Genomic DNA, 19009 nt, shown 5'->3' on the forward strand with positions numbered 1-19009 from the left:
TTTGGGGGGTGTTTTCCCCTCTTGGACCCTCGGCTCAGCCACAGACCCGCATCCCAACAACGCACCAACGGTGCCGCTTTTGAATCCTTCGGGTACCGCGCCGGTATATTTCACCCCGCTGGAGTCCCCGCCCCTTTCCCCCTCCCCTCCTCGCCGGCTCCTCCCCCTTCGGGCTCGGAACTGCGCTCCCCCGCGCTCCGATTGGCCGAAGCCCTGCCGTAGCTCGGGACCCGGAGCCGCTGCTGTAGCGCTCCAGCTCGCGTGTGCGGCCAGCAGTTTTGCAGCAGCAGCAGCAGCAGCGGCAGCCGCGGCGCGCGCGAGGGGAGCCCGGCTGGCGAGCAAGGAGGCAGGCAGGCAGACGAGGAGGCGGACGAAGGCTCGGCAGGCGGTTAGAAGGCAGCGAAGAAGAAGACGAGCGAAGCAGCCGCAGCAGCAGCAGCAGCCGGCTAAGGAGTTGGGAGCCGGCGGGGCGAGCCACCTTTCGCAAGGCACTGCGGTGCTTGGGCTGGCCTCTGCAAAGGCGTCCGCCGCTCTCCCGGATCGGCGTCCGATCGAGACCCGCAAGAACTTCCCATTGACCCCCAAAGAAGGTGGAAAGGGAAAATAATAATAATAAAAAAGAAACTCCAACCGGCGCTGGGGGGACGATCCGGCGCTGCTCCTTGCAGCGGGCTTTATTTGTTTCTTTATTTTGGGGGGGCTGCTCCGAGTTGCTTTGGTTGCCCTGCTCTGCCTTTGCTCTGGTTCGGCCGCCCGGAGGGGGGGACGATGCGCTGCGCCAGCAAACTTTCCTGCCTGCTTCTTTGTTTCCTGCGGCGCTGGGAGGCTCGGAGGATGCTCAACGCCAGATAAGCATGGGGCCCCCGAAAGGAGCCGCCGCCGCCGCCGCCGGGAGGAGACCGGGAGAAGCTCTGCACCACCAGCGGCGCTCCTGAGTGCCTTCCCCCCCCCGACGCCGCCACCCACCACTCCCGACGCCCTGCTGCCCACCTGCCTCGCCGCTGCCCAGCCAAGAAGCTTCCGCGGACCCCCGCTTCGTCTCCCCCCCCCGTCCGCCTTTGCAAGCCGGGGGGAGATTCCGCTCCGCCGCCGCCGGCAGCTGCAGGTCCTCCTTTGCCCACGGAGAGAAGAGAAGGAAGGAAGGGAGGAGGAGGAGGAGAGGTGGGGTCCGGCGTGTCTCCTCGCCCCCCACCCCTGCCTTCCCGATGCCTCCTCGAACGTAGCCGGAGATTTGGGACCGCGATCGCCGCCTCGCCTTCCTTCGGATGGACTAAAAAAAAAAACTCTCCGGAAAGGTTTTCCGTCTCGCCGGCCTCCTTCCACCCGTGTCTCTCTCTCCCGCCCCCGCTTTCCCAACCCCTCCGTGACTTCTCCTGCGTGATTCTTTCTGCCTCCTTCCCCAGCTCTTTGGGTGTCGCTTCGCCGTATCTTAAGCCTTAGTTTACCCAGCCGTTTCCCCATCTTCCACATCCGTGGTCCCTTCTCCCTTTGCTACCTTAGTCCGTGGATTCCCTCCCCCTCCCCCCTTTACTTCTTTCCCCCCTCCTCCTTCTCCTCCTCCTCTTCCCAGGTACTCCACTTTCTTCACTAAGGCTCTGTGCAAATTGGGGAGGGGGGGGGGAGTGGCGGCAGAGATAGAGGAAAGGGGTAAAGGTTTTCTTTTTTAAAAAAAAGATTTGCGCATGCCAGGTGTAAGTCAGCTGAGGTCCCTCCTCCCCAATTCACGATTGTGTGTGTGCTTTTTTTTTTTTTTAAATTGGAAATAGATTTGCCAATTGTGTAACTCCTCCCGATCTGACTAGTTGGAAGGGAAGCATTTATTCCCGGTTTTTCCTTAAGGCTAGGGAGGTTGCTTGAATAAGGCGGTGCATCTGGGAGAGACGCAGTGAAGACATGAGCTTGTAAAGTAAACCCCCCCCCCAAAGAAAGAACGGGCTTCTTTTCTTTCTTTCCTTCCTTCCTTTCCCTCCCTCTGACCCGCTCCTTCTTTTCCCTCTGTCCCTTCCACAACCCCTGCTCGAGCCAAGCCTTCCGACTTCCCCTCCTTTCCCAAGCAGGAAATCAACAGGCACCCGGAGAGAGAAGACGGGGAGGAGAAGGAGGAAGAAGAGGAGGAGGAGGAGGAGGTGGTGGCAGCGGTGGGAGAGGCACGGAGGGGGTGAACTATGGATATTCTCTGCCCCCTGCTCCAATTTCTGCTGGCGGTTTGGTGGACTGGTGTAGGAGCTCTGATCAACTTGAAGTATTCGGTGGAAGAAGAGCAAAGAGCCGGCACGGTGATTGCGAATATTGCCAAAGATGCCCGAGACGCAGGTTTTGTGTTGGATCCTCAGCAACCCACTGCTTTCCGAGTGGTGTCCAACTCAGCGCCTCACCTGGTGGACATCAACCCTGGATCAGGCTTATTAGTGACCAAGCAGAAGATTGACCGGGACTTACTTTGCAGACAAAGCCCCAAGTGTGTGATCTCTTTAGAGGTCATGTCAAGCTCCATGGAGATCTGTGTGATCAAGCTGGAGATCAAAGACCTCAATGATAACGCTCCCAGTTTCCCCACGGATCAAATTGCGCTGGAGATTTCCGAAACAGCCAGCCCGGGGACCAGGGTACCCCTCGAAAGCGCTTACGATCCAGACTCGGGCAGCTTTGGAGTGCAGAGTTATGAGATCACTCCCAACGATCTCTTTGGCTTGGAAACCAAGACCCGAGGGGATGGTTCTCGCTTTGCTGAGCTGGTGGTGGAGAAGAGCCTGGATCGGGAGACCCAATCTCATTACAGTTACATGATCACAGCTTTGGATGGGGGGGACCCACCCAACTTTGGGACGGTGGAGTTAACCATCAGAGTCATCGACTCCAATGACAATAATCCTCTCTTCGAGGAACCCTCTTACACCGTTAGCGTGCTGGAGAACGTTCCTCCAGGTACACCGGTGATCCGCCTTAACGCCACGGACCCTGATGAGGGCACCAATGGGCAAGTCTTGTACTCCATCCACAGCTACGTCTCTGAGAAGGCCAGGGACCTCTTCCAGATCAACCCTCAGACCGGCCTGATCACGGTCACTGGGGCGATTGACTACGAGGAAGGTCACGCCTACGAACTGGATGTACAGGCTAAAGATCTGGGCCCCAACTCCATCCCAGCCCATTGCAAAGTGACTGTCACTGTACAGGATGCCAATGACAACCCGCCCCTCATTAACTTGCTCTCTGTCAATAGCGAGCTGGTGGAGGTCAGCGAGAACGCACCTCCAGGCTACGTCATCGCCTTGGTGAGGGTTTCCGACAGAGACGCGGGTGCCAATGGCCGAGTGCAGTGTAAACTCTTGGGCAGCGTGCCCTTTCGCTTGCAGGAATACGAGAGTTTTTCCACCATCCTAGTGGACGGACGTTTAGACAGGGAGCAGAGGGACCAGTACAATCTAACCATCCAAGCGAAGGACAATGGGATCCCTTCTTTGCAGGCCACAAAGTCCTTTACTGTCAAGATCACAGATGAGAACGACAACCACCCTCACTTCTCCAAACCTTATTACCAGGTCATTGTGCAGGAGAACAATACCCCCGGGGCCTACCTCCTTTCCGTTTCTGCCAGGGATCCAGACCTGGGTCTCAACGGCAGTGTCTCCTATCAGATTGTCCCGTCCCAAGTCAGGGATATGCCTGTTTTCACCTATGTCTCCATCAACCCCAACTCGGGAGACATCTACGCCTTGAGGTCCTTCAACCACGAGCAGACCAAGTCTTTTGAGTTCAAGGTCTTGGCCAAAGATGGAGGCAACCCTTCCTTGCAAAGCAACGCCACCATCCGAGTGATTGTCCTGGACGTCAACGACAACACTCCCGTGATCACAGCCCCTCCTTTGGTCAACGGGACCGCGGAGGTCTACATCCCCAGGAACGCTGGCGTTGGCTACTTGGTGACCGTGGTCAAGGCAGATGACTATGACGAAGGAGAGAATGGGAGGCTTTCCTATGAGATGGCGGAAGGGGATCGAGGGTTTTTTGAGATCGACCAGGTCAATGGTGAGATAAGGACCACCAGAACCTTCGGGGAAAATTCCAAGACGACGTACGAGCTGATTGTCGTGGCTCACGACCACGGGAAAACATCTCTTTCGGCCTCGGCCTTGATTTTGATATATCTTTCTCCAGCCCTGGATGCCCAAGAATCCATAGGATCTGTAAATTTGTCCCTGATTTTTATTATTGCCCTGGGTTCAATTGCTGCCATCCTGTTTGTCACCATGATCTTCGTCGCTGTCAAATGTAAACGGGATAACAAAGAAATCAGGACTTACAACTGCAGGTAAAGTACTGGAGTCTTTTGATATTAGATATTACGTGACTGATTAACACCCACCCTGTAAATGTGCCACTCAATAATTGTGTCCCTTCTTAACGCAGCAAAGAATTTCCCTGCTTTCAAGATATTATAGGCCGTATTAAAAAGGTCAGCCGTGAATTTCTTTTAACGCCAGTTAAAGGTGGATTTATTCGGGTGGTTTATATTCTTTGCCCATCCAGAATTGTTTAAAAAACATGTGCTCACACATGTTCCCCCTGGCCATGGCACCAGTGTACTGAAAGAGGGAAAATACAAGGAATCGTAGCAATAATACAGCAAGGCTTTTGATGTGCAATTTTGAACATGCACTGTAATGCATCTCTCTCTCTCTCTATTCTGGTTTAGACTGCTTTCCTTTGTCTCTTTTTCCTCCCCCCCCCCTCCAAAAAAGAGGGAAGGCTCAAAAAAGAAAGCTCTCTGGATCAGTTTGAGAGCCGGCTGGGTAGTGCTGAGTGCCTGTTCAGGCTTTTTGGCAATTGCTAGCCATGCTTTCTTCACAAGCGGCTGCAGTCCTTTCGCTATCCTGTCCTCGCCAGATGAGGTCACTGTGGGTGTTTTTTTAGAAGCCAGCTTGTTTTCTCCAGAAAGGGCTGGTTGTAGAAAAGAAAAAAAACGTGAAATCTGGCCGGAGAGAAGATAAAAAAGAATGCAAGCTTTCGCTAGAAATATACAGAGACATTTTTATTTATTTTTTTGGGGTGTGTGGAAGAGAGAGGGGCAGGCTTGGCAAGGGCTTTTTTTTTGAATGGCCTGAAAAGGAAAAAAAACAACACACCATCCAGAGAATTTCGGTTCTTCTCTGCTGATCTTCTCGCAAGGAGAAAAATGATAAGGAAGCTAGCTTTCTTTTAATCCTTTCCCCTCTTCCAACTTTTATCGGTTTGTTCTTTGTTAAAAAAAAACAAGGGGGCCTTTTAAATTGCTTTTCCCTGGTTTCTCCCCCTTCCCCACAATGGTGCTTGAATGATGCTCGGACTTATTTTTATTATATATATATTGCCTGCATTTAGGGACGTGTTTGCCCAAGATGTAGGGGTGGTGTGTAGCCTTTTTTCCTGTCTCTCTACCCCCTCCACCCCGCCTGCTTTTGAAATCTTAAGCCAGGGGATTTGGGGCCCCTGAATATGTAACAGCCTTGTGATCATTGTCTGTCTTTTGCTATTCTCTGTGTTTGCACAAGTTAGTAGACAAATGCTAACCACACATGAATATCAATTGGGTGCCATAAAGGAACAGCTGCAACTGCCTATAAATGGTTTAATCCTGTTAGGAATGAAATAGCCATAACTTCTCCATTCCTTTAGTTTTCTGGAAAAGGAGGGGATGGAAATGAATGTTGTCCTCTCTTTTGAAAAAAAAAATCCTGAATGCCCTCCAGCGATTTGAAGGCTGGCATTCTTCAGGGACTTATTTACACTTTTCGTATTAACAGAGTTCAGCGATTGTATTTCTTACACGCTTTTATAATGTCTTGTGTACCTCCGGGCCATACAGTTTCAGGGTGTGAAAGTATGGAGGCCATTCTCTACGGAATAAAGCCGCTGTATTTCTAGGGGTTCGGCTTTTTTTTTAAAAAAAGAGATCTAATATGTTGCATTTCTTACCAGCTCGGCCCATTAAGCAAGAATAGGCTCTGAAGGAAAGCAAGGCTTCAGTTGAGTCAACGCCTCTAACAGAGTCCCACTTTGGTTATAACCAGTTGGTTTAGCTTGATGGCTTGGGGGGGATTAATGAAGTGCACTTTAATTAAATAATTGGCCAGGAGAAGGGAAAAACACAAACAAAGCACCAGTGAACGCCTGAGTAAGCAAGGTTTAAAAGTCCTTGCGGGAAATGTTCCAACCCACGAGACGCTGAACAGGGCATGTCTGTCTGAGTTCTTCCAGAAGTGAACTTCCGTGAAGTTCAGCAGGATTTCCTTGGTGGGGGTGGGGGTGGGGGTTTGTTAAATATGGTGTTTAAAAAATTAGAAAGCGTGCTGAGATTTTCCTCGCCAGAAGCAGCCGCTGGCTTTCTAAAAACGTACCTATGCTGCGAAAAACGTATCTTTGCTATTTGTCCATTGTGCATTTGAAATCAGGGTTAGGGGAAGGCGCCCCCCCAATAGTGTGTGGTAGGGAGGCCCCTTCCTTTTGCCAGGGACAGAGATGTGACATGTGTGGGCAGGTTAGCCGATGCTTCCACTCAGGTGCTGAGAATTTGCATACGCTTTCGGCATCTCTTAAGCCTCCAATGTAGGCATTTTGAATAATTTGCACCTCTACCTGTTGCTAAATGCTCAACCCTGTTCTAGCTACTCCTTTCTCCGGGGTGCATTCATTTGGGGTTAAGCAAGAGCTGTTTGAGCCTGCAATGCTGGAGCAATGTCGTTTGAGCAGATAATCCAGGGAGCCTCAAAACAATACTCAAATTGTTCTTTTTCTGGGTTTCTCCTTACAAAATTCGCCCAGTCCTGCATTAATGGCAAACCAAGCTCCTTCATTCTGCCTTGCATCCCTTTCGAAAGTAACTCACGCTGCAGTGACACAGCCTGACTATTAACCTGAAATGGGACGTATCCTATTTTATTTTATTTTATTTATTTAAAAAAAAGAAAGCGTGTTTTTATTCTTCGGAGACCGAGAGAGAAAGGTCTTTGGGATTTTCTCCTTCCCTCCCCTTTCAGCAAAAGTCTCACGGTGTCTTTTATGTGTTGGACACCTAGATAGGCTTCCCAGAATTCTGCACTCTAGGGATGCTGGCTGGGGAATTGTGGGAGTCGAAGTTGTCCTATTTTGGAGTGCATCCACTTTGGAGAACAGCCACTTTCGAATCGTTTGTCATGCGCTTTCGTCGCAACGCTAGCAGGGGCGCTGAACTTTGATGGCGGTGGTGTTGGTGGTTTTTTTTTTTTTTTAAAGCTCAGCAGGCATGACTTTGGGAAATGAACATTTTCCAGCCTTTGGTACCAGTGAGACTTTTAAAGCCTGGCCCCAGTGCCTTCACATCTCCCTTCAATATCTACGTCTGTGTGGCGCTGATAACAAGACACAGTCCCGAGTGGTAACACCGAGTCACAGTTACTTCAATCTTAACACATCAAGATAACATCTGATTGCCTTCGTGCCTCTAATTATTTTTCTCTGGCTGTTGTTTACTGATAACTTTCCTCCTCCTGCTCTTTCCTCTTCCTCCCAATTTTCTTTTTCCTGGGTGAGAGATAAACAACGGCGTATCTCATTTAACCAGTTAAAGGTCGAGCAATGTGCGTGCATTTTATATGCTCCTTTCCAAACACACCGCTCTCAGTTCTAGGAGCCGCCGAGTGGCCTTGCAGGAATGCTGCCAGATGGGTGGACTTCATCTCCCAGAATTCCTCAGCAGCCTGGCTGAGAATCCTGGGAAAAAAAATGGAGTCCACAAATCTGGAGGGAGAGGCCGGGACAGAGAAGAGGAATGACTTGGGATGTAGGATCAGTGGGGGGTATGTTTCAAGCTGTGAGATATCACGAGAAGAATGAACTGCTAAGGAACAAAACCTACCAGATGGATCTCTCTCTCTTTTTTTTTTGAATACTGTATTAATCTGGCAAATTGAGTTCACAAGATAATTGGCCTGCAGAAATTCTGGCTGCCGGGGAACAAGCCCGGTGCCAGGTAATTGACTCCAGTGGCTGTTTATAAGCTTGTATTATCTAGATAGAACACCTTTGGGCAGGCTGAAGGGACATACTGGGTTTACTGCTATGGGAAATGATACGGAACAATCTCTCTGCCGATTTTCCTCGCCGCTTTCCCCGTTTCTGTGAATCCATTTAAATAATTTTTCTGATCCTTATTACCAAAGGAAATGCATTTGCATACATCAGTTCATGGATTTTCACATAATTATTATTATTTTTTCTTCTTCCCCATTTTCTGCAGGCTGAACTATATCTCGGGTAACTAGATACCGACTGTTCTCAGCAGCAGAAAAAAAACCCCCAAAACCCAACCAAAAACCCAAAAGGGGGAATATTTTTTTCCTTTCTCCTTTCATTCCTCACTTGTTGTTCTTGTGTGTCGGATCCACAAACTGGTTATGCTTTTGGGAGATAATACCCAAGACCCTTCGCTGTCAAAAAAAAGAGCCGAGCCATCAATCATCCCTCTGCATGTGGATGGGAAAAAAATCGGTCTCTCTTGGGATGCCCTCTTGACTAGTCTTGCGGTTTGAGGATGACGTAAGGTTCTCACTTTGCTTTCTTCTGTCCTGCAGAATTGCAGAGTACTCCTACGGGCACCAAAAGAAATCCTCCAAGAAGAAAAAAATCAGCAAGAACGACATCCGTCTAGTGCCCCGGGATGTAGAGGAGACTGATAAAATGAACGTTGTCAGCTGTTCGTCCTTGACCTCGTCCCTCAACTACTTTGATTACCACCAACAGACTCTGCCCCTGGGTTGCCGCCGATCGGAAAGCACCTTTCTCAACGTGGAGAACCAAAACAACCGGAACGCCGGCTCCAACCACAACTACCACCACACCTTCACGGGTCAGGGACCTCAGCAGCCGGATCTTATTATCAATGGGATGCCTCTCCCAGAGGTGAGCTCTTCTCTTGGATTGAAGAGGGCTTCCCTGCCTTCGGGAAAGTCCCCCAAATTGCAACAGTGAATGAGCTTTGGTTGCAACTGGCAGTTTATGGGGGGGGGGGGCTAAATAGAAACCAAGCATTTCTGAATTGGATGTTTGACTGCCCTTTTGGGAGACTTTTTAAAAAATTGGACCAGCTTTCTCCAAAAGTGACATTCTCCAGATGGCCTGAACTCCTATTCACATCATCTTCATGATGAGAATGGTAGGTCCAGTGTATTTGGAGAATGCCAAGTTGGGCATGACAGATCCACCAAAGAGAAGTGGCTGTTAGCTATGATAACAAGTTCCTCCATGAAAATTCTTGAGTGCAGAAAATTGGAGCGTCTTGGCTGTCGCTATAGACTTTTCTGATTGGCCACTTTGGGAAACAAGCTTCATGAGTCTTGATTAACACCGAGCTTCTTTATATTTGCTACTTAGTTTGGACTTCTTGTAGACTTAAATGCATGGCTTTGATTTGACTTGAGTCTGTTTTGTGAAGGATCCTTGTGCCTCTTGCATCGTTGTGGTTTTCTCAGGGGTTTCCCCCCAATCCAACATGGTTTAGCACAGTTGTAAAAGTAGACTGAATAATGTATCAGCAGTTAGTATACGTCAGTGATGTATTGATGGGGATGTCAGGTTTCCAAAAAAATGCCCTAATTGATTCATGAGTCTCGAGCCAAATTTCAAAAGAAAATTAGTCCTTTATTAGGAGCATTTATTTTGGCAAGACCTTTTTGCAGCCAGATCTTAGCCTTATTTGAATTATAGCTGAACTTTACCCCCGGTTATTTCCTCCCCTCAGTCTGTGTCATAAATCACATTCCCCAATGAGGTGCACCCCTCCCAAGTCTGCTGCGGTAATCTGAGATCCTACTCTAGCCGAAAGTATATGTGGAATGGACTCCTCCCCTTTCCTCACCATGGCAACTTTAGGAGTTGAGAGGTGACAGGTTGGATCCATGCAGACTGGTGATGGGAAGGGACTTAAAGGTTTGAAGTGCTTTTAAAAAAAAATTCACTAAACATAGCAAATTCTTCATGATGATCTCATCTGTCTTTGTAAAAAAAAATCTTATTGCTGCAGTTATAAGGATAGCAGGTTCTTGTCTTAATTCTAAAGCCTGCCAAATTCAGAGAGGGACCCTTAATAACTTGGTCAGGTATGGCAATATTAGTTCCCAGAGTTTGGTAATTACCATAGCATTACTCCTGTTCTTTCTGACGGCTGTTAAATAACAAAGTGTTTGAGGCCAAAATGATGCCACCAACCCTTGAGAGAGTAATGCAGTTAACCTTGCATAGGTAAGTCCTTGGCGTAGGACCACAATTGAATCCAACATTTCTGTTGCTAAGTGAGACAGTTGTTAATTGAGTTTTGTCTTCCCTTGCCCGGTTGTTAAGTGAATCACTGCAGCAGCTGTTAAGCGAATCTGACTTTGCTGTTGACTTTGCTTATCAGAAGGTCCCAAAAGGACATCACTTTGGGACACTCCAAAGGTCATAAATACGAGTCAGCTGCCAAGCATCTAAATACTGATCACGTGATCATGGGGAAGCTGCAGTGGGTCGTAAGTGTGAAAAAAGAGTCATTTTTTTCTGGTAGCTTTGAATGGTCACTAAATGAATAGCTATAAGTATAAGTGTCTTGTTCTAAGAATACATGGTCCAATGAAGGTTGACCATAGCCAATGGCCACTGAATGCTCATTAACTTCTTTGGGTCAAGAGAAAAGGCCTGGAATGTCTCTGGATGAAGGACTGGTTGGAACATGATTACAGGCATGTTGGTCCTTATTAAACAAGCTTCTATTTTAGGCAATGCTAGTTTTAATAGCAGATGGAAAATGTGACTGGGATGTTACATGCAGGTCACCAAGCTTAAAACCACTTTCTGTTTGCTCAGGATTTTGAGGGGTAAACTAACCCCGCTGACTTTGTTTGCAGAAGACACTAACCCTCAAAAAACAAGCAAGGGTAACACATGGCAGCTTGCATGAAGGCAGCTACTGAGTGTACACCATGCCTGAATTAATTATGTTGGTATTGTGGCCAGTGGAGTTGGCAGCAGAGTTGGGCAGTGAGGAGGTTGGGGAGAAACGTGGGACAGTCCTGGGGGCTGAGGAAAGCTCAGACGAAGGCTCTGCATTGGAAGCAGAGAGGGAGTTAGACAGCAGTGAGGCAGAAGAACAGCTGGAGCCTGTTCCCAGTGTGCGCATGAGCAGAGTTGCCAGAAGACAAGAACAACTAAGAAAGCAGGGTTGACTTAGGAGTAAAACCGCACCTTGGAGGTGATTGGCCCCTCCCAGAGGAAACAAAAGAGGAACAAATGGGGAGGGGGCTTTTGCAGGAAACAATTTGTTCATTCGTTCGTGTTCGTTCCCAGAGTGGAAAGTTCTATGGGTGACTTTAAAAGACTGCATTTGGAAGCTAGTTATCTGGTGGCATTCCAAATGAGATAAGGTGCATGGGGATAAACATTCCTCGTAAAGACTGTTTACTAAGCCTTGCTGACTGAAAGGAATTCACAGTTTTACAGGGACCAAGACTTTGCTTCTTGCTTTCTAAGGAAGGCTGGGTCAGAACAGTTGGTTGTGAGCACAGCCTGTTGCTGTGCGATGACTTCTGTAGGAGATAACACTTGTGTTGCAAAGTTCTCAAAATCTTTGAGATGTGATTGTCTTCTACTTGGATTACAGGATTGCTCAATAGATGCTGCTGCTACTCCTCACTACAAAATGGGGATAAGCCTTCTCTGTACCTTGTCATTAGAGAGGTGGGAAGCTTTGGAATGGAGGTCTATGGAGACACTCAGTCATCCTAGGTCATGGTTGTCTCAATGGTGGTTTTTCAAGAGGCAACTGGACTTTCTGGTTTTTCTTTGAAGATGTTCTGCTTCTCATCCAAGAAGCTTCTTCAGCTTCGCTTCTTGGATGAGAAGCTGTTGTCACATAACTCCTTGTGTAGGTGTGGCGGTCACCCATCGCCCAGTGCATAACAGGCCATGTGCAGCCACGCTGAACCACACAGGAAAAAACAAACTCCATAACATCCTGATAGTTCATAACATAACATCCTGATAGTGCATAACATAACATCCTGATAGTTCGCTCTAGATGTGCCTTACCCAATGACGCCCAGGATTTGACCATATATAGACAGAACTTCCCTGAGCAGTAGATTAGCAATTGTAGTTTGACAGGCTGTCTTTAATCACATGCTGATTGCTCCTCCTGCCTTTGTCCTATCTCAATAAAAGGGGCTACCAGACCCCAATCTGGGTCACCTCATCCCGAGAAAGCTCGTGTCCGTGTCTTTTCTCAACATTGGCCTCATGAGGCAAACCACGGGTACTTCGCAAGAAGCGAAACATTTTCAAAGAAAAAACAAAGTCCAGTTGCCTCTTGCAAAACCACCTTTGGGACTTTGAAATGGAGGAAGCTTAGGGACACAGCTCTAGTCATGTGGTGAGATGGTCATCTTGCATGCAGTAAGTTCCATGTTCAGCTTCTATCTTCAAGATCAGGGACTCTTTTAGCCTGGGATGAGTCATGATTTGAAGCATCCCTTATTGACTGCAGTGATGAATATGCAGTTCCTCAACCTGGAGGCAACGAATGATGGGGAGATGTTATTTTCCCGTTGAATCTTTGGGATTAGGTACCCATCAGAGTCAAAAGTATAGAAATTCCAGGATTAATTGCAGGATCTGGTGCAAGATCCATAGGGATTTTGAACTTCCAACAATGACATTGAGATTTGGCTGCTAGGTGCTTGAGGAGACCTAGAATGACTGACTTGTATGACTGATACAACTGCAGATTTCCTTAAAATTAACCCAGCAATCCAAGGATACTCTTCCTCCGTCCACCCTTTTCAATTTTGTTTTTGTTACCTTGTTGTCCTCATCTTCTTGGGGTTGAGATGGTTGATGGAGAAACATGCTGTGATATATCAAAGCTTTTTTTTAATCAGAAGACAAGCTCTTTCCCTCCCCCTCACTTCTGGGAGTTGAAAATACTCATTCGGCTACAGTATGTGCCGAGTCCTGTTGGACATTTTTGATTAACACGGGTTTGCTTCTCTTTGAATTATTACCTGGCATTAAGTAAATATCAAGTAATAATTTTTTTATAATGGCATTGTCACATTTCTTACTTTACATGGAATAACAAAGCTAAGAAGCGGGTGAAATATTGATGACCTGTTCCATACTGCTGCTTGTTTTGATTTCATTGTGGGTACCTGGATAAATATATACGAATTCCAGACTTATTTCTTTGCAAATATATATTCCGGATTTGGAAGCTGTACTTGCATAACTTGGTAAGAGAAGCTTAGCTGTGTCTTCATTATTTACTTTTGGGTAGAGTTTTGCACAAATCCATTCGTTACTTTATCCTCCTGTGTGTTGAGAGAATGTGGAAAAGGGATCCTTTTAGGAACTCTTGTTGGTAACTCAGAAATGTGTGATGTAAAACTATGTTTTTAATAAAACTTTAACTAAGATATGTGTGTGTGTTGGGCAAACAGTTTGTTACTTTGTTTGAAGCTGGGATTGGAAACCTGGTATTGGATTAATATGGATTAGTGCAGAGAATTCCCCATTTTTATTTCTTTTAGCATGTGTTCCTTTGAATCAGTTTTTGATTCCTGGTGACTGCTTGGATAAATCCCTGCAGTTTTCTGGGCAAAGATTTCAGAAGCGATTTGCCGTGGTCTTCTTCCAGGATCTGAGAGAGAGGGACTGGTCCAAATTCACCCACCTGGCTTGGTGCCTAAGGTGCGATTAGAACTCACAGGCTTCTGGTTTCTAGCCTTGTGCCTTAAATACTACATCAAACTGGTTCTCAGAAAGCTATCACAGTGGAATAATGACCACCGAGGACTGAATGAGCAGATCAATTATCAGTATCATTCCTTCCTTCCCAGCACGTAGTACGGTTTGGTTTTGGCCTAAGAATTTAACTAGAGGCAGTCTTGGACAGCTCTCCATTGGGTTGAAGTAAGTATCAGGGAGGAAAAAGAGAGTTGATGGGACTTATTTCTAGCCTGGCTTCATGCTACAGTTTGGAAATCTGACAGCTGCTTGTATATTAGTTTATTTCTGCTTACTAGATCCAGTGGCTAAGACACTGAGCTTGTCGATCAGAAAGGTTGACGGTTTGGCGGTTTGAATCTCTAGTGCCGTGTAACGGAGTGAGCTCCCGTTACTTGTCCCAGCTTCTGCCAACCTAGCAGTTTGAAAGAACATAAAAATGCAAGTAGAAAAATAGGGACCACCTTTGGGGGGAAGGTAACAGCGTTCGGTGCCCCTCCGGCGTTTAGTCATGCTGATCACATGACCACGGAGACGGCTTCGGTTAGTGCTGGCTCCTTGATTTTGAAATGGAGATGAGTACCGCCCTGTAGAGTTGGGAATGACTAGCACATATGTGCAAGGGGAACCTTTACCTTTACCTTACTAGATGCTTAAGATCAACCTTTCTGTCTGTTGACTTCACACCTGCAGGATTGTGATGATGATAATTTCTTACTTGATGGGGGGTGGGTGGGAGTGGGGGAAATAGGCAACCTCTTGGTGGCTTGGGGTTTGGGGGAGGGGTTCCCAGCCAGAAGAACTTAAGATGGAAAGTTGGTCAAGATGAATACCATGAAACCTTTTTTGGCCTCCATTCCATCTGAGTTCTGTGAGAAATATGGAGACTCCCTAATATTTGCTTTGTTGGTATCCATCCATCCATCCATCCATCCATCCATCCATCCATCCATCCATCCCACTCATCCAGCCCAGCCCAACCCAACCCAACTCAACCAACCCAACTCAACCGAACCGAACCCAACTCAACCCAACTCAACCCAACTCAACCCAACCCAACCCAACCCAACCCAATCCACCAAATGTCTTCCAATAGTCCTTGCCGTTTTCTTCTCCTTCTGCTCTTCTGGCTGCATTTTCCTGTCTGTTTTCTCTTTTCGGATTGCATCATATTCCAGAATTTTACATGCTGAGCCCAGTACTTGACCTCTTTAAGTTTACCAGCACCAAGGCAACTTATGAATCTCTTCAGAAGTGCTTGCAGCCAATAGTGAACCCAACAGACTGTAGCAGTTGGCAGTGAGGGAGAATAAAAAAAATTGCAATTAAGGGCACACAGCAGATGTAATATCACACCGTTCCAGAGAATTAAATCTTCATGTCAGTGCCAGTGTTGATACGGGATGTATAATCAAATTTCTCCACCGCAATTGAATGGCATCGACCTGTGAATAATCATCCAGGTATTCCGAAGGTAGCTGCTCTTATGATCTTGCACTTGGGTTATTATTTGACAGCCGCGATGAGATGGAAGAAGACCAAATTTCTGAGTTTCACAGGATTCTTTTTAAGTAGTGGAGCCAAAGCGAAAGGAGGCTTACCAATCAATATAAAATCAAGGCTTCAAAGAACATGATCTCTGGAGCAACGGTGCAATCTAGCAACTCAGAATCTGATCCGGCTATTTTGATGGTTCCTTGAGAAATCCTTCCAAATTTCTTTGGGTGATGTTTTTGAGCCTGTTTTCCAGGGGTGGGCTTCAAAGTTTTTAGCAAGGGGTTCTCTGCCTGATTGCTGGGTGGGCGTGGTCATGGTAGGTGTGGCCTAGTCGGCTTCCTGCACCATGGCAGGGGAGGGATTTTTGCCTTTCCTGGACTCCGGAGGCTTTCCACGAGTCTCTGGGAGGGTGAAAATGGTTTCCCAAGGCTCTGGAGGCCCTCTGGGGGTCAGAAATGGGCCCATTACCAGCCTTCCTGACCATTTTTGCCCTCCCCATGCCTCCGCGTACATCCTGCACTTACCTGCATCTCAAACAGGCCGTGTGGGGACTCCTGGAAGGGGCGGGGCAGGGTGGGCAGGGCCAGCCAGTAGTGGGATTTGGGGGTGTGTCTCCGAACTGCGCAGAATCTTAGCTAGAGGTTCTCCCGAACCCCCATCCCTGCTGCTTTCCTATTGGATGTGATGAAGGGTGTTTCTGCTAGCAGCACTGCTTTCTGTTTTCGTCTCCCCCATGAGACTGAACATTCTTTGGTTGCCTGCATTTTCCAAGGCTAAAAAAAAAACAAAAAACACCACCCCATAGGAAGCTTCTTCCTTTCTCCTCTTTGGCATTTGATGCATGTGCAGGAAGCCAAAAGAGGCTACAAAGTGCCAGAAAGATGATAGTGTAATGTAAGAGCAGGATATGCAGTACATTACACCCCTTTGCCATTTTGCAACAGAGCGTCTGTGTTTGCAGAGCAGGCTTATTTAGCAAAGCGAATTAAAAGCTCTAGTATTTGTACAGTGTGCGAAACTTGCTTAGTTCCAAATTCCAAAGCTTGATTTGTTTTGGTGTCTTGGACTATTGTGCAAACCCAGCAGTGGTGGGATTCAAATAATTTAACAACTGGTTCTCTGCCCTAATGACCAGCTGGGTTGGTGGGGCTCAGTGGTCATGTGATTGGCTGGGCGTGGCCAACTCAACGTCACTCACATTGACGGGCGCTTTGCCTTAGCTGTTACAATGTAGTAAGGGTTAACCGGAGAGGCAGTTTCTGTAAGCAAGACAATAAAGATTAGGCTAGAAACAACACCAGAATGTAGCCCTTAGCCCTGTAAAGTGGAAAAAAATCAAAAGGAGATTTCTTCCAACAACTGGTTCTCTGAACTGCTTAGAAAGTTAACAACCGGTTCTCCTGAATAGGTGCGAACTGGCTGAATCCCACCACTGGAACCCAGGCAGTATGAATATGGTAATAGTTTATGCTCTAACACTGGAAGTTTTAAAGAAGACACTGGACAGCCATTTGTCTGAAGTGGTGCAGGGTTTCCTATCTAAGCAGGGGGTTGGACTAGAAGATCTCCAAGGTCCCTTCCAATTCTGTTATTCTATTCTATTCTATTCTATTCTACTCTACTCTACTCTACTCTACTCTACTCTACTCTACTCTACTCTACTCTACTCTAATTTCTACTCTACTCTTTGAAAAATAAATGAATTAAGGTATTTTATAAGCATGAGCAATGCATATAGGGCCCCCACATTATTCTTTGAAAGAAATTTCAAAAGCCAATTGTCATTGGTGAAGATAAAAACTGGTAGAGAAAAAAGGAATGCGGATAGTCCTTAACTTACAACCGCAAGGAGCCCAAAGTTTCTGTTGCTAAGTGAGACATTTGTTAAGTGAGTTTTGCCCGGTTTTATGACTTTCCTTGCCACAGCTGTTAAGTGAATCACTGCGATTCTTAAAATAGTGATATAGTTGTTAAGTGAATCTGTTTTCCCCATTGACTTTGCTTGTCAGGAAGGTCTCAAAAGGGATTGCGTGACTCCAGGACATTGCAACCGTCATAGGTATGAGCCACTTGCCAAGCATCTGAATTTTGATCATGTGACCATGGGAATGCTGCAATGGTCGTAAGTGTGAAAAAAGGTCATAAGTCACTTTTGTCAGTGCCATTGTAACTAAATGAACTGTTGTAAATTGAGGACTGTCTGTCATTTTTGTGTGTGTAGGTCAGTCTATTTCAAGCAAAGCCATGTGGGTTTTTTGGGAGATACAGATTAACAGAGTTGGAAGGGACCTTGTTGGTCATCTAGTCCAACCCGCCCGCCCAAGCAGATCCTACACCATTTTTGACAGATAGCAATGCAGTCTCTTCTTGAAAAGCTTCCAGTGATGAAGCTCCCACAACACCCGAAGATGCATAGGGTGTGTCTTAACATCCACGTCTGAGTTATGTCATCCAAATTGTTAGTGATAAAAACCTACAATGGTCCAAGAAGTTGAGAAAATGGCAGCTTGTGTTGGCCTTTGGAGCAGTGCCAACAATGACATTTAAGCACTTTTACAGAATTACTTGTGGCACGAATGGTGGGCTCAGCTTGGAAGGGATAACTGGGTGGCGTTTTGCACAACTAGCGTTTTAGAGGCAGATTTGCATAGGTGATTCTTCCTTCCTCTTAGTTGTGAGCCTGGTGTAGCAGAGAACTGTTTTTTTTTGACGTCAGCACTCTTTATAAATAGCAATAGCAATATAGCAATAGCAGTTAGACTTATATACCGCTTCATAGGGCTTTCAGCCCTCTCTAAGCGGTTTACAGAGTCAGCATATTGCCCCCAACAATCCAGGTCCTCATTTTACCCACCTCGGAAGGATGGAAGGCTGAGTCATCCCTGAGCCGGTGAGATTTGAACAGCCGAACTGCAGAACTGCAGTCAGCTGAAGTAGCCTGCAGTGCTGCATTTAACCACTGCGCCACCTCGGCTCTATAAAGATGACAACGATGACCAAAATGGGGATAATAAGTCACAAGCAGTTTACCTGTTTACAAAGCAAGTCATTGCCAAGATTATTACATGGAGATGGTTGTTCTAATTGCTACTAGTTGTTAGCAAAGAATTTTGAAAGGAACTGCTAAAGATAACATACACAGGAGAGAGGACTGCTCAGTTTCACATGTTGGTTTTCCCTATGGTGTATTTTCTTGGGTGCTGTCCATTTTAGTTTCATCATTTATGGTTAGATCCCACTTTTATTACTCCAATTAACTCAAAGCAGTGAGCACCTGCAATACTTCCTCCTCATCCTATTTTCTCTGCAACAACAACCCTGTGAGGTGGGCTGGGCTGAGAGTGATTGGCCAAGTTACCCGGCCATCTTTCATGCTCAAGGCCTGAAGTCACCCAGTTAGCTTTCATGCCTACAGTGGGACTAGAACTCACAGTCCCCTAGTGATTGGCCCAAAGTCACCCAGTCAACTTTCATTCCTTAGGTGGGACTAGAACTCACAGTTTCCCAGTGATTGGCCCAAAGACACCCAATCAGCTTTTATGCCTTTAGTGGGACTAGAACTCACAGTTACCCAGTGATTGGCCCAAAGCTACCCACCAGTTTTCATGCCTTCGGTGGGACTAGAACTCACAGTCTCCTAGTGACTTGCCCAATGTCACCCAGTGAGCTTTCATGCCTAAGGTTGGACTAGAACTCAGGTCTCCTAATAATTGGCCCAAAGTCACCTAGTCAGCTTTCATGCCTT

General features: G+C 46.9%; 1 protein-coding gene across 2 annotated transcripts in view; it reads left to right on the forward strand.

The window, feature by feature from the left end:
• Window positions 1-1632: 1632 nt before the first annotated feature.
• Window positions 1633-19009, forward strand: part of PCDH19 (protocadherin 19) — a 142654-nt gene continuing 125277 nt past the window's right edge. For both annotated transcript variants that reach the window (XM_087728313.1, XM_087728314.1), the window contains exons 1-2: window positions 1633-4312; window positions 8589-8916. In XM_087728313.1, the coding sequence (XP_087584439.1) occupies window positions 2166-4312; window positions 8589-8916 (2475 nt within the window). In that variant the 5' untranslated portion in view covers window positions 1633-2165. The remainder of the gene's footprint in view (window positions 4313-8588; window positions 8917-19009) is intronic.

This window comes from Thamnophis sirtalis, unplaced genomic scaffold, assembly GCF_051295495.1.
Source record: "Thamnophis sirtalis isolate CommonGarterSnake01/CBP01778 unplaced genomic scaffold, rThaSir2_p1.2 scaffold_13, whole genome shotgun sequence".
NCBI classification, from domain to species: Eukaryota; Metazoa; Chordata; class Lepidosauria; order Squamata; family Natricidae; genus Thamnophis; species Thamnophis sirtalis.